The sequence below is a fragment of the Doryrhamphus excisus genome, linkage group LG15 (genome assembly GCF_037039965.1).
Source record: "Doryrhamphus excisus strain RoL-2023G ecotype Guam linkage group LG15, RoL_Dexc_Guam_v1.1, whole genome shotgun sequence".
Taxonomy (NCBI): Eukaryota; Metazoa; Chordata; class Actinopteri; order Syngnathiformes; family Syngnathidae; genus Doryrhamphus; species Doryrhamphus excisus.
Genome location: NC_136371.1, coordinates 4,278,012 through 4,293,714, shown reverse-complemented (window position 1 = coordinate 4,293,714; position 15,703 = coordinate 4,278,012). Strand labels below are relative to the sequence as shown.

At 39.1% G+C, this 15,703-nt stretch overlaps 1 protein-coding gene across 5 annotated transcripts in view; it reads right to left on the bottom strand.

Annotated features, from left to right (window-relative positions):
* Nucleotides 1-15,703, bottom strand: part of scube3 (signal peptide, CUB domain, EGF-like 3) — a 90,389-nt gene that overhangs the window by 60,806 nt on the left and 13,880 nt on the right. For all 5 annotated transcript variants that reach the window (XM_078796796.1, XM_078796797.1, XM_058050618.2 and 2 more), the window contains exon 2: nucleotides 1,051-1,173. In XM_078796796.1, the coding sequence (XP_078652922.1) occupies nucleotides 1,051-1,173 (123 nt within the window). The remainder of the gene's footprint in view (nucleotides 1-1,050; nucleotides 1,174-15,703) is intronic.

Here is a 15,703-nt window from a genome sequence, read left to right as displayed (position 1 = left end):
TGACCAGGATGGATAGGATCAGAAACAACATGTTAGAGGCCTTGGAGATAAAGTCAGAGAGGCCAGACTGAGATGGTTGGGACATGTCCAGAGGAGAGATTGTGAATATATTGGCAGAAGGATGCTGCGTTTAGAGCTACCAGGTAGGAGGCGTAGAGGAAGACCAAAGAGGAGGTTTATGGATGTAGTAAAGGAGGACATGAGGGTAGTTGGTGTGAGAGAGACAGATGCAGAAGACAGGGTTGGATTGGTTTGCTGTGGCGACCCCTGAAGGGAAGAACCAAAAGGCAAAAAAGAGGATACTTCACCACAAGATGACATTTTTGGAATTGTCCACTTCGAGCCCAAAACCTGGCTCGGGTTAAAAATATTTTATTTTACTTGGTATGCTGTTCGCGTCGACTCTTACAACAAATATCTTAATCAAAACTCGTGCATTGCAAGAACATCAACATTTACAAACAGTCAGCGAATTCCAACTCTGTGATTGACGAGGGCTGAACTTGGCACATATTTGACCAAAGATTCACAAATCAGACTTTAATAGCCAGCAGGCAGGCGGCCATGGAAAACAGCCAGTCAATAACAAGAACAAGACATTATGACCAGGCCTTTTATAAGACAAACACAAGTCGAGGGGTATACTGGTACAGAGGTTCGTGTCCGAAAGTCTTCATCACCTCTGCTGGAAATATCCTTGACTGTGCTTCTGACGTCTTAATTGTCTCCAACATGTGTAGAGAAGTTACTGCTTCATTTCATCTGGTCACAAAGGAGTACCCTGCACCTGGCTTTCCTCTTCCTCCATCCACTTCTCACTCCCTCGCTTCTCATTGCTCTCACAGTTAATGAGGAACGCTGAGTGAGGCAGAAGCTTTTATCAAACCAATCTTAGGGGCCCTAAGTGTATGTGCTCCGACATAAAAAGGCAAATCAACATAAGATGTGTCTGTCACTGCAATCGTTCTCTCCATGTTTCCCATTGGAAGCCGAGAACTTTGCGCCTCCAACCACACATAAATATGAGCAAATTAATTCAGAAGCTTTTACCTTCACAATGTTTACCATCCCCTTTATAGCCCGACTTGCAGATACACTTGTAGGATTTGAGCGTGTTCTGGCAGATGGCGTCGATACTGCAGTTGTCAAGCGCCTCTGCACACTCGTCCACATCTACAAAGAAGAAAAAGAGGTTAAGTGTAAGATATCGCTCACTATCTTTTCATAATAAACACTAAAAAACACACAGTAGAAATTGTTAAACAATAATAATATACAATAACAATATCAATAACAACATCTGATTGTTAGGAATGAGAGCTCAGAGCATACTTGTTTGAAAATATGTGGACTTTCCTTGGAAAGGAAGCTAAAAAAAAAGTATTTAAAATATGGGAATGTGCGGGAGGGTTGACATGTATGGCCCAGAGAGAAGCCAACCATTTAGGTTGCACCTTCATGCATGACTTCAGACTGGAGCGACCATGCAGTCATTGGCTGTGTTACATGGCAGTCATGACAGCCAGTGATTGGTTCATTATGTAACCCTCTTACCATTACTCAGTGGAAGTACACCCATTACACCCACACCCACAGCAGCAGGTATTTCCCATAGCGCACATCAACATACATTTTGCGTGTTTTTTTTCTGGCCAAGCATTGATAGGAATTATTTAGCTGTCAAATATCCATCCATACGTTTTCTATGCCGCTTATCCTCACTAGGGTAGTGGGGGTGTACTGGAGCCTATTCAAGCTGATTTGGGGTGAGAGGCAGGGTACAAGCTGGACTGGTCTCCACTCAATTACAGGCAACATACATCCAAACAATCATTCACACTTTCGGCTGCAAAAGGTTTATTTTCATCTGTGTTAATTGGGTTGACTCCCTTGTTTACAGTGGGTGGACTCACCACATTATAGGATTCATGTTAATAAATTGAATAGTTTCATTGTTATAGCATATATAACTCGTTTTAGACTTTTAACATTATTAGAGCTTTGTGAACATGAAATAACACCCCTATAGTCACTATTAGACACCAATTATTCATTGTTTACACCACATTGCAACCCGAAACGAGAACTCGTTAGCAATTTAGCAAGCTAGCAAGCACACCGTTAGCCTCAAATTTATTTCTTCTAAAGTTAAGAAGCCAAAATCTTACCACCTCCACATGTGATGGAAGAACCTTTTTTCCCTTGATCATGCCATGGCTGACTTTATGACGTCATGCAGTGTTAAGGTAATGTAAGGTAAGGTAACACCATTTTGGACTTTGTTAAATATCTAATGTGGTGTGTTTTTAGTCGGTTTTTGTTTTTGATTATTGTTGTTTCTGGGACTAAATACTTAATTTTCTTCGAACTACCAGTGTGCTACTTTTCCCTGCCCGGTATTTTCTTTTTCTACTTTTGCCATCAATTGTAATGAAACCGAGGTTTTATACCATGGTGTGTTGTACATCATTGGAAAGCTTATCTTGCTGAAATTCGACTGATAAACAGGATTCCAGGGTACAATTAGAACAGGAACACACAACACTGATTTTAAACTAGTTTCAAACCTTTTTTGAAGCATCATGGTATTCTGACTGTAAATTAATCTGATGAAAAATATCCTATTATGTTGACTCTGGTAAAATAGTTAGTCCTTTTCATCAGATGCGCACATGTTATCAACTGTAAATTTGGTTAGCATGGAGGCATTAGCCACCTAAACAAGTCTGAACTGTGAAACTTTGATTGGTACTCACTCACTTGACTCAATCAAAATGGTTTCCTCCTGTCTGCTGTGGGTCAATAGCTAACTATGTGATGTATGTATTGGTTGGTTGCTGTACAGCCAACCATGATGATGACTGACACATTGATTAACCAATGAAATTGTGAAAACAGGTTAATGGGTGGGATTTAGTTATGAAAGCACGGAAATGGGGAAAACATTAACTGATGTGGACATAGCATTAGCATTTTGTTTGTGTTGACAAAACTGTCCTGACAAAAAGATGTCAGGAAGCCGTGAGTAGTTGGGAGAAAAATTCAGCTTGTTAGCTTCCAAAATAGCCCGACAACATGCCTCTACTCTAAATAGTTAGCTAAATAGTTGGCTATTAACTTTTTATGCTAATGCTAAGGAGTTTAGCTACATCCTTCCATGTGTTTGACTTTTATAGTTTTTTCATATTATCCTAAAATTCCCACAAAATAAATGCCAACCAAAACCTACCAAAATTAATAAAAAAAACAGCTGCTAATGTCAAATACTATCTGAGTTAAATATTATATGAGTTGGTATCACGCTCAATTCAATGAGCCAGCAATTAACATGTGTGGACATTTAGCATCCACGCTAAAAAGCATTTAGGTGTTTTTTTTTTAACTCCAGACCAAAGGCCACACAATCCCTTGAGCCAACACAAATACACCTACTAAAATAAAGTCGTTAAGTTTTAAAGGTACATTAACAGTGTGTACTTTTAACACAGGAGCAGGACTTCAAAGAACAACCGGAATCACTGATACGAGCATTAATTTAATTGTCGAAGTGTTTGGTTGCTACAGTCTGACTAATTACGTCGAGAATGTGAAAAGATAAGCATGGAAATGGATTCAAGCAGATGCACGGTCAGGTCTGCGGAGCCCCTAATCCCGCCAAATCCTAGCTAACTAGCCCAGGTGTTTAGGATTACCCTCCGCACACAGGGGAAGGGCAGCTTAATAAGGTTTACATAGCTTCCAATATCCACTCTTATCACAAGCCCTCTGCAGGAGCCAGCTGATCCCACTGGGAAATGACCTGAACCTAAACCCTTGAGCTTAGCATATTGCCTATATCGAGCTATTCCTGGAGGACACGAGGAGATGTGCTGCAGAGTGACAATGCAGAAAGGTAACAAAATCGGAATCTAAAACTCAAGCGGTTTCCACCATGCTTGCTGTGGTTACACTTTTCATAGGAAATGTATTTCACTTTTGTGCGATCGTAAAACCGGCGTCCGTACACATACCACTACATTTTACCGCAGGCTAAAATGATTTATTTCACCATAGATTAATCAGCAGATTAAATGATTGACTGCATTGTCGGAAAGATAACAATGTATTTAAGTAAGGGATGTGTTCCCTGTCCAGCTTGATATTTTATTGTCTGAAAAGTATTTTAGTTTCAGGGCTAAATGGAATTCAGTAAACAGTCTCGGCCATAAAGGTTCCATTCCTGCCAAGTTTCCATCAGTCCATTTAGCAACGCAGAAGCTCCCCAGTTGCAGTATTGATTTATATTATGTGAAAACAATAAGACGTGTCCTGAGGAGTATAGCCTTGCGCTTTAATAAAATGGCTTGCCAAAAAAAGAAGCATGTTTTTAATATGAAAGTCATTAATTCCAGTAATAGTCATAATAATAATATTATAGTTGTATAATATCTTCATTACTTGTTAACCTGAAGACATTATCAAGCCAAATAAAATCTTATCTAAGTCATAAAAATGCCCAGAAATGTTTTCATCAAGTATCAACATGACAGTAACTCCCAAAAATCCCGCTTATCGTCTTGTTTTTAAATGTTCCTCATGGTGGGAACGCTAATCGACTTTATCTCGCCAGTTTGCTGACACACACGCACACTCTTTGGCGCGTACTCGCATTTTTCCAACAGTTCTCACCAAAAGTTCCATGTAAAGTAACAGCTTGCTGGCATAGTTGGGGCTTTATATAAATAAAGCAGACGGTACTCGGTGAAACCCCCTTAAACCGGTTAAGTGCGTAACTATGTGCAAGTCAAACCCTAATCAATAGCAACTGGAAAATCTGTATTACAGCTGTATCATTTTAATAACCGTCACCAAAGGAAATGCCAACCGCAAGCCAAAACACTAAACATTTTTTACAGTGACATGAAAATTACCCAAATGATCAGGTTTGGGGAGCCAAGCAAACATATAACTACCCTGTTGCCTTTGGTGTGAGCTGCACAAATGGAAATAAACACAGTAATACCAGCCACACGAACTTCGATCATAAGTCTGACAAGTTATTGTTTGCAAGAATGCGTCCATGAATGAAAGAATTTCATTGGACAACAAAAGTTGCATATGCTCCAAATTGCTTTGGCAAGGAAATAAACATGTCACAGTCAATACATCCCCTGGTGCAGACTGAGACAAAAATGCTGCATGTTCAGTAATGCCGCCCTGGTAATTGACTCATGCCGGAGATTAAAAGATTGTGTTTTCCCAGTGAGTTTCTTTCATTCTTTTGTGTTGAGGAATCACAGTTGTTGGGCACAAGTTAGGCCAGCGGAGGATGAAACCAATGCACTGGGACAAGGATGAATAAACAAAGTCAAAACAAAAAAAATTCCAAAGAAGAAAGGGAGGTTGGGGGAAAACCCAATCGCTTTCAGTTAAAATGTTTTCTACCAGACGATGTATTATTTTCCATAACTCGCACATTTAACAGATTAGTCTGAGGGAAATAAGTGTCCATTAGTGACAAAGCGATTCAAACCAATTTTCTGTCTCATAATTTCATAAAAACGTGCACCAAATTACATGACGATGGCAAGGTTTACATTGTAGAATGTACAGAGGACAGTGTAGTAAATATACACATAAACTTTGCTAGAGAAGCGTTATAACCCTGTGATCGGGTCCGCCATCGCTGTTTTGGTTTGGTTTTGACACCAAACACAAACATGTCCTTCGAGTACCATTTTTGTTGTTTACACACAAACATTGAAACTGCCCAAAACGTTCACTTGGAGACACGTTGTTAGATGTTTGTTATTTAATCCATTGTAGTTAAAGTTGCTGTCCCTCTTTGGCTCCAAACTACACACTTTTGTGTTTAAAAGAATAAACTAAACAAATTTTTTAAGTAATGGTAATCATGGTTTTCGCTCATCGATTTCTAATATACAAAGTACACGTTTGCATGTACATACAAAAAAGCGACCGATGTGGAGTCATTGTGTGATTATACTAGGATATATATTCAATAATTAGTGTCATTAGCTGCCAACAAATAGAAAGATATGTCTTTATTAGTCCCACAAAGGGAAATTTGGTGAGACCTTTGAGTGCAGTGGACTTATACAAGGACCCAGGACTGTGTTTTAATATTACTGTGTTGTCACCACAAGCTGCCTGCTATGAATCGGCCATGGAGGTGAGACCTTGTCAAATGTGCTTTTCCTCCCTGATTCATAAGAAGGGCCTGGGATAAGCGGTGTATTTAGCAAAGCGAACGGATCGGGAGTGTTAGCAGGAAAAGGACACGGAAGGGAGAGCGCAAGTGTGTGGGAGAACTGTAGCGCTGTAGGTGTGCAGTTCAAACATGGGGTAATGTTTACTTTGAGTGTTGAGACCCTTGCTGTTTGCTTTGCCCCGAAACCTTGCCCACCCCACCCCCCCACACACCCCACACACCCCCTCCCTATTGCCATCACCTTTTTCCTTCACATGCAGAAATAGGCTTAAAATAGCTTTACTGATGTGACTTGACAAAATAAGTACCAGCTGACAGATTCGGTGAAGTATTTGGACACATTTAAGAAGACCATTCTCTTTAAAAAAAATGGCACTTGGCTTCATTTTAATGAGTTTCTTGCAGCAAGGGAGAAAGGGTGCTGAGTTCAACTCCAAACAAGGTGTTCTCAGGATCGCACGTTCTTGTTTCATGTAATTACCGAGGAGCAAGTATCATAATTATCCACCTTAGCACCACACTTACGCTATACTTAGGCTCGTGGTTGAGCAAGATGGAGTTTCACGTCAAAATAATGACTTTAGTAGACTGGGAATAGCTATACTGAGCTATAAACTTATTTTGAATGATTATGACGCTGCTGCTGTCAATTCTTAACCTGGGCCCCCCAACGCATAACCGGGACGAAATGAAGGGCAGCCAGTATAACAACTAAGCTAAACCAAACATGCGCCAAATGTGGCCCGCAGGACACTAGTTTGAGGCCCCCGCCTTGATATGAAAGTTTAATGTTAGTACGGCCCACGCAAGTTTGATATGGATGCTGTATGGTATCATGTACCCAGAAAAAATTATTACGTTTGATTAATGTTCATGTTAAAGGTTAAATAACTGTTAATAGTTATCCTCCCTATCCGTGTGGAAGTGGTAAGTTTTTGGCTATTTAAGTTTAAAGGAAATAACTTGAAGGCTACCGTTTAGGTCGCTAGCTCTCTAGTTTGCGAGTTAGCATGTGTCTCAAGACCCTGCGGTTGCGCAATATGTTGTAAATAAAAAGAGTATAAATGTGACTATAGTCGTGTTTTGTCATGTCTACAGGGCTCTAATAATGCTTTGTTCATTTTAATCTGAAAAAAATAATTTGTTTACCCACCAACTATATGTGGTTTCTTAAGTTTTTATTATTTGCCGTTTTATTATTATTATTATTACATGTATTCATATATTACTGATTAATTTTCTTTATTCTTGATTTGTTTATTTATTTTTCATCTTATTTTGTGTAGAAAAATAAAAAGTAAGATATTTGAGAACAGTGGAATGTTTTATCAGAGCTTTTGTTGGAGAAAATTGGAACCAAAGCGAAGTTTTTTTAATTTTTTTGTTTTTAATAAATGCGTTTTTTGGGTTGTTTTTTTTTTTTTTGAAAACCTGATGCGGCCCAGTCTCACCCAGACCCGAGCTCCAGTGGCCCCCAAGTAAATTGAGTTTGAGACCCCTGCTGTAGGGGGTACGTGATTAAAAATTAAAAAGGGCTTGAATACATTGAGATTTACATAATGCCCTCGAATGCCTCGTGAACAGCCACAGCTGGTACTACAGTACAGAAGAAAGGTGACAGCAACAGAAGTTGTTCATTGTTGTGTGTGTATTGGAGGAACAAATAAGTAAGTTTAATGACAAAACTGCATTAAAGGTGTTTAATATTGTGTTCTAAATGAGAGCTGGTCTTACAGAATGTGGTGCTGTCATTAGTATGTTTTCAGAGCTTTGGGTTTGTAGCGCTGACATGAAAAGATGGACAAATATTCCCATTCGCACCTCAATACAATTTAGAGCAGCGTTTTTCTAAGGGGCCACATGAGGCACAGAAAATACAGTGGAGGAGCAAATAAGGTAAATAGTCCACAAATGGCGGGAATTTGGTAATGGCATGCACAGGCTCATCAAGTAATGTGGTCTGCGGGCTGTACTTTTCCCAAGTTTGATTTAAATGATCCCCATTCACGCACTTCTGTACACCAAAGAATATTTGCTTCATCTCTTTAGTATTTTCATATTCAAACAGAATGCCTGTATTTAATAACAAATGAGCATACTGACTGTAGATGTGCTTTGTAAATAAAGTTTGATTTAAATTTAACACAAATAGCTCACCTCTCCTTTATTTTTATCAAAGTATCTTTAATACTGCTACAAGTTGGGTACACCTGTGCTTTCATAACTGTGGACTCTGAATTTATACCATTTATAGGCCTACGGGACAAATATTTATTTTGTTAACTGTGTTATTTGGAACAAAAATATATATATGAATTTCCCTGAACCTACACAGTGAATCACTGCACAGTCACTATTCTGCATTAATTCAAAATTAACAGATTTTAAATTGTGTTTAAAAATGTTTTCACAGTTTGTTCACCAGTCCTTGAATCATAGTTTTTGTGAGATGTAAAATTTATATTTTACATGATTCAAATAATTAATCGTGATTAATCGTTTTAATTAATCACAATTAATTAATCACAATTAATCTCAGAAATAAACTTTTATGTGTAACAAGTAAGCATGTGAATCTAGATACACGAGTTAATATATGATTAAAATATATTGGAAAAACAACAATTCGATACAGTGTACAATTGACGGCGTAGACCATATACAGAAAATAACTGTATAAAAGTGTCATTCTTACAGTATATGTGTATATGGGAAACATTCAGAAGCGATGAAACACACACAAATATTTAAAATGAAATAATGTGTACATAATTACATCATGTTTTTGTAAAGGGATACTAATTTTTGGAATGCGAGCGGCGACTTGTTCAATGGTTATTAACGCATTAACTTTGACAGCCCTCAAAAATACATACAAATCCAGACTGAATACAAGTTAATGTACCATAAGCCGTTACTAGAATTACAGCAGACAAGCAGTGTGGATTATGTTGACGCATCTTGGAGAAATGCCTAAACAGCTCGTCGGACTACGTCGCAAAAGATTCATCTGTTACATTGATCATCGTTTTAATTCACGAGTGGTGACTTTTCCATACATTTCAGAAAGTAAAGTGATCATGCATTAACAAGAGCATTGATGATAACATGCAAAACTCACACTATGTTGCCGTATTTTATTTAAAACATTACTGAATCTTCTTTCGATTTCACAAACTAGCCCTGACGCTTACACTACTTCCATCATTAACAGCAGAATCAAAACAGTCACAACATCACAGTGTCCGCTCTCATTGGGATGGCTGTGTCTTCCAGCACGCACAAGCCGTGTGCTCAAGTCATCAGGTAAAACATCCCAACAGCAAACAAGCATCTTGTTGAGTCTTCATAGCGAAACTGAAAGTTAGGTATCCACTCTTTGGTCTGAATGCACAGAAAAAGGAAACGCCTATATGTTCATGTTTCACATCACGATTGTGAATAATGGGCAACATTTTATTAAAAAAGTGCTGTTTTCCTTTGAAAGAGTCCTATTATGCTCATTTTCGGCCCTTTGTATTGAGATGTGGACTCCTATAGAGCAGCTACACACAATAACCTTCACAGAAAGCTTTTTAGGTCTTCCCTTGGAAATCACTTAGCTACTACAACGTGTTGCTCGAAAAAACCCAAAGAAGTGTGATTTGATGCACAGGAAGCAAGCCCAAAGTAAGGAAGCGCACAGGAACTGCTGTGTACTTGACTTTTCCTTGTGAAAAGGGTCTAGATTTTTAAGTTGTGCGGGCAAACAGATCTGTGAAACCTGCCCAAAAAATGGCTTAAAGTAAATGCAAACGTCAACACCAACACAAAATTTAGCATCGTGCAACCCCCCCCCCCCCCCCATCCCCCCCGAACACTCCTACAGTCTCAATTCCCTTGATCTAATGAAGGGCCACACTGTTGGTTGTCCACAAGCCTTGTGAATAAAAATATCAACTGCTTCCATTCGGGATATTTACACTCATCGTTCACACTCTAAATGTTTGGGAATCACGACCACTGACTGATGCTTTGCGTTGAAAAAAAACTGTGATCACAACATCAAACACCTCGGCCCTCCCTGCTTATGTCCACCAAACATGAAGAGAAAATAAAGAAGAACATGCCAGCTCCTCTTTAAGAGGGCATGTTAACCTGCCAAAAAACACTACTGTATTTTCTGCAGCATAAGGCGCACCGGATTATGAGGCGCAGTCTCAATTGCGGGGTTTATTTCTGTACTTAGTACATAAGGCGCAGTGTACGCATTACATAATGGTCTCTGATTGGCTCATCATGTATTTTCTGCAGCATAAGGCGCACCGGATTGAGGCGCAGTCTCAATTGCGGGGTTTATTTCTGTACTTAGTACATAAGGCGCAGTGTACGCATTACATAATGGTCTCTGATTGGTTCATTATGTATTTTCTGCAGCATAAGGCGCACCGGATTGAGGCGCAGTCTCAATTGCGGGGTTTATTTCTGTACTTAGTACATAAGGCGCACTGTACGCATTACATAATGGTCTCTGATTGGTTCATCACTGCCAGCATATGTATTTTATCCCTGTGTCAGAACGCTTACCGAAGTAACACAACAACATTTATCAGATTTTTCGATTTCGGAACTTAGTGCACACCTAAGGCGCACCGGATTATAAGGCGCAGTCTCAATTGCGGGGTTTATTTCTGTACTTAGTACATAAGGCGCAGTGTACGCATTACATAATGGTCTCTGATTGGTTCATTATGTATTTTCTTTCTGCAGCATAAGGCGCACCGGATTGAGGCGCAGTCTCAATTGTGGGGTTTATTTCTGTACTTAGTACATAAGGCGCACTGTACGCATTACATATTGGTCTCTGATTGGTTCATCACTGCCAGCATATGTATTTTATCCCTGTGTCAGAACGCTTACCGAAGTAACACAACAACATTTATCAGATTTTTCGATTTCGGAACTTAGTGCACACCTAAGGCGCACCGGATTATAAGGCGCAGTCTCAATTGCGGGGTTTATTTTTGTACTTAGTACATAAGGCGCAGTGTACGCATTACATAATGGTCTCTGATTGGTTCATTATGTATTTTCTGCAGCATAAGGCGCACCGGATTGAGGCGCAGTCTCAATTGCGGGGTTTATTTCTGTACTTAGTACATAAGGCGCACTGTACGCATTACATAATGGTCTCTGATTGGTTCATCACTGCCAGCATATGTATTTTATCCCTGTGTCAGAACGCTTACCGAAGTAACACAACAACATTTATCAGATTTTTCGATTTCGGAACTTAGTGCACACCTAAGGCGCACCGGATGATAAGGCGCAGTCTCAATTGCGGGGTTTATTTCTGTACTTAGTACATAAGGCGCAGTGTACGCATTACATAATGGTCTCTGATTGGTTCATTATGTATTTTCTGCAGCATAAGGCGCACCGGATTGAGGCGCAGTCTCAATTGCGGGGTTTATTTCTGTACTTAGTACATAAGGCGCACTGTACGCATTACATCATGGTCTTTGATTGGTTCATCACTGCCAGCATATGTATTTTATCCCTGTGTCAGAACGCTTACCGAAGTAACACAACAACATTTATCAGATTTTTCAGATTTCGGAACTTAGTGCACACCTAAGGCGCACCGGATTATAAGGCGCAGTCTCAATTGCGGGGTTTATTTCTGTACTTAGTACATAAGGCGCAGTGTACGCATTACATAATGGTCTCTGATTGGTTCATTATGTATTTTCTGCAGCATAAGGCGCACCGGATTGAGGCGCAGTCTCAATTGCGGGGTTTATTTCTGTACTTAGTACATAAGGCGCACTGTACGCATTACATATTGGTCTCTGATTGGTTCATCACTGCCAGCATATGTATTTTATCCCTGTGTCAGAACGCTTACCGAAGTAACACAACAACATTTATCAGATTTTTCAGATTTGGAACTCAGTGAACACCTAAGGCGCACCGGATTATAAGGCGCCTCATAAATTCTCTGAAACTGTTTTTCTGCAGCATAAGGCGCACCGGATTATGAGGCGCAGTCTCAATTGCGGGGTTTATTTCTGTACTTAGTACATAAGGCGCACTGTACGCATTACATAATGGTCTCTGATTGGTTCATCACTGCCAGCATATGTATTTTATCCCTGTGTCAGCAGAAAATAGTCTGATAGTCCATCAAGCGGAACACAACAACATTTATCAGATTTTTCAGATTTCAGAACTCAGTGCACACACCTAAGGTGCACCGGATTATAAGGCGCCTCATCAATTCTCTGAAGCTGTTTTTCTGCAGCATAAGGCGCACCGGATTATGAGGCACAGTCTCAATTGCGGGGTTTATTTCTGTACTTCGTACATAAGGCACACTGTACGCATTACATAATTTAGATATGCACACCGAAGGCGCACCGGATTATAAGGCACCTCATCAATTCTCTGAAGCTGTGCTTGTACATTGTTCATACCCAACACTCCAATTAACTTATGACTGGCATAAAACAAATATAGGACGACCAGATTTCAACAGTTGTGTTGGTTTTTTATGAAGCAACTGGCAAAACACTGAAAATGACTCCAGAATTCATCCTTTAAAGAGATAATGCAACTCTCCATTGTAGGATGAGTCAAATAAACTAGGCTATTCTGACAATGTCAACAAAATTACACCATTTTGTAGCAAATAATGACTGATTGCATCAGTCTAGAGTACTGAACGGTATCGTCAGTGATCATCATAACGGCTCTAACGGCTTCTTAACATAACACAATCTTCGTCAGGCAAGTTTGCCGAGGTTGATCCAGGCTGAGGCTACGCAACGAATGGTCACTCTTTGGAAGACTTTACATTGTGATCCAACCTCATTTGGTTCATAGTTCATGTTTCATCATCTGGCCTTGCACGGTTCCCTTTGCTTCCTCTGATTGCCATTTTCTTCTTGCACGTGTTGATGTCGTTTTCCAAAAGATTTACTTCAGGAAAGAAGATGTGGACAACCTGCAGCGTGGCGCCTGTGGTAATTGCCTACAGGTCAGTTTGCGACCAACAGCCCAAGGCAGCATGGTGTCTATCTGAAAGACTGTACACTGTTTGATGTTTTGTGACCTCCTGGTGCTGCTCCAGATGCACATGCTGCCAATTGCCCCAGACTGACCGTTGACTGAATAAAGACTAAGGGTGGAATGTTACACCATAATCATAGTCCTGTATGTTACCAAGGTTTTGAGGTCAAGGTTCAGTTCATTTTTGATACAATTAGGGAGTAAAATGTAAAACATAGAACTTTGCCAAAATATAACAGACAGACAGAATACTTTATGAATCCCTTTGGGATTCCCTCAGGGAAATTGGCATCTCCAATGCTCTATGTGTAATATGTGTGTAATAGTAATAAAAGTTAATATTAATTCACTCATTTTCTTTCAAGAGGGTGGCGGGTGGTGATGGAGCCTATCCCACCAGGCAAGAGGCGGGGTACACCCTGGACTGGTTGCCAGCCAATCACAGGGCACATATAGACAAACAACCATTCACACTCACATTCATACCTATGGACAATTTGGAGTCGCCAATTAACCTAGCATGTTTTTGGAATGTGGGAGGAAACCGGAGTACCCGGATTAAACCCACACATGCACGGGGAGAACATATAAAAGTAAATAAATAAATAGAATAAAGTGTAAAATAATGGAAAAGATACAATATAAAAACTCAGACATCATCATTCTCAAATACAAAAAAAAGTAATAAACACAGACGGTTTTATTTATCATCTTAATTGGCTCCAGTGATAAGTGAATTTCCAAGAAGTAGGATTTAGCTTGTCATGGGTTACAGCCGCAACAGTATCCCGTGTTATTATTAATAGTTTTATGTTATCATCATTGTGCCTGCTGTGAGATCATTTAATTTGATTTATCAACTATCGTGGCAGACGTAATCGACAGCCATGATTCCCACTAGCCAAAAGCTGCACTGCTCTTTCGCTTTTCCCGAGTAGAAACGTAAACTTCCTGTCCCTCACTCAGTATATACGGTGCGGGAAATCGGTACAGGCGAGCACTGAACCAAAAAAAAAACAAGTTTTTAAGTTTTGCTCCATACCTAATCCTTGAGTTTAGACGTAAAATATACATGAAAGTGCAAAAAAGTTGGCATAAAATTTTGTATACCAGCACAACTACAATCTCGTTACCATGGCAATGACAAAATTACCACAGTAATGGAGCTAGGCCATATATGAAATTTTCTTAAAATATCTTTCATAGTGATATAGACTGAATTCGCGCTGTTCTCTAGTATGTTGACGTCTCACTCCTTCGTATAAAAATGTATGCCATCGCTGGAGAGTTTTCTGGCATTTGAAATTGGGGAAAAATTATAAATTAAAGCTTTTAAATCGATTAAAATATGCAATTGTGATTAATCATTTTGTTCATAGTTAACTCATGATTAATCACAATTAATCTCAGAAAGAAGCTTAACATTGGGGGGCTTAAAATTGAAAGTATGTATTGTTGTGCCATTTGTGAGTCGTCACTGTCCAGTCACAGTCCAAAATATACATGAAAGTGCAAAAAAGTTAGCATAAAATTTTGTTTACCAACACAACTACAATCTAGTTACCATGGCAATGATGAAATTACCACTGTAATAGAGCTAGGCGATATATAAATTTTCTTAAAATATCTCTATTTCTCAATATCATAACCAAACATATCGTTCATATTGAAATAGACTGAATTTGCGCTGTTCTCTAGTATGTTGACATCTCACTCCTTTGTATAAAAATGTATGCCATCGCTGGAGAGTTTTCTGGCATATGAAATTGGGGGAAAATTATAAATTAAAGCTTTTAAATCGATTAAAATATGCAATTGTGATTAATCATTTTGTTCATAGTTAACTCACGATTAATCACGATTAATCTCAGAAAGAAGCTTAAAATTGGGGGACTTAAAATTGAAAGTATGTATTGTTGTGCCATTTGTGAGTCGTCACTGTCCAGTCGCAGTCCAAAACATACATGAAAGTGCAAAAAAGTTAGCATAAAATTTTGTATACCAAAACAACTACAATCTATTTTTATTTTGGTGAAAGGATGACCAATTTGACATTGAAGAAAGAAAAATGTTTATTTGTAGTTCTAAACATAATTAAGTTGTTTTTTCCTCCCTTTTTTTTGTCTCTCCTAAGAGGTTCTGCTTACATATTCAACATAAATATTTGGTCCATATACCAGCATAAATGACAAACGAGTTGATGATAGTGCTGCTGCGGATGAATCGATACATAATGTCAGTTTTGTAGCTTTTTATACTCCGCTGAATTTATATCATCATATCGTGATACATGTCAAAAATATCGTTATATGTGCTGATGTCCATTTCACCCAACCCTGATGTTGGCCTCATATCCTACAAGCAACGCTAACATGACATGACACTCTCCCTTCTGCACACAGCAATTACGTTCATTGGTGGTGACTTTAGCCAACTACGGTA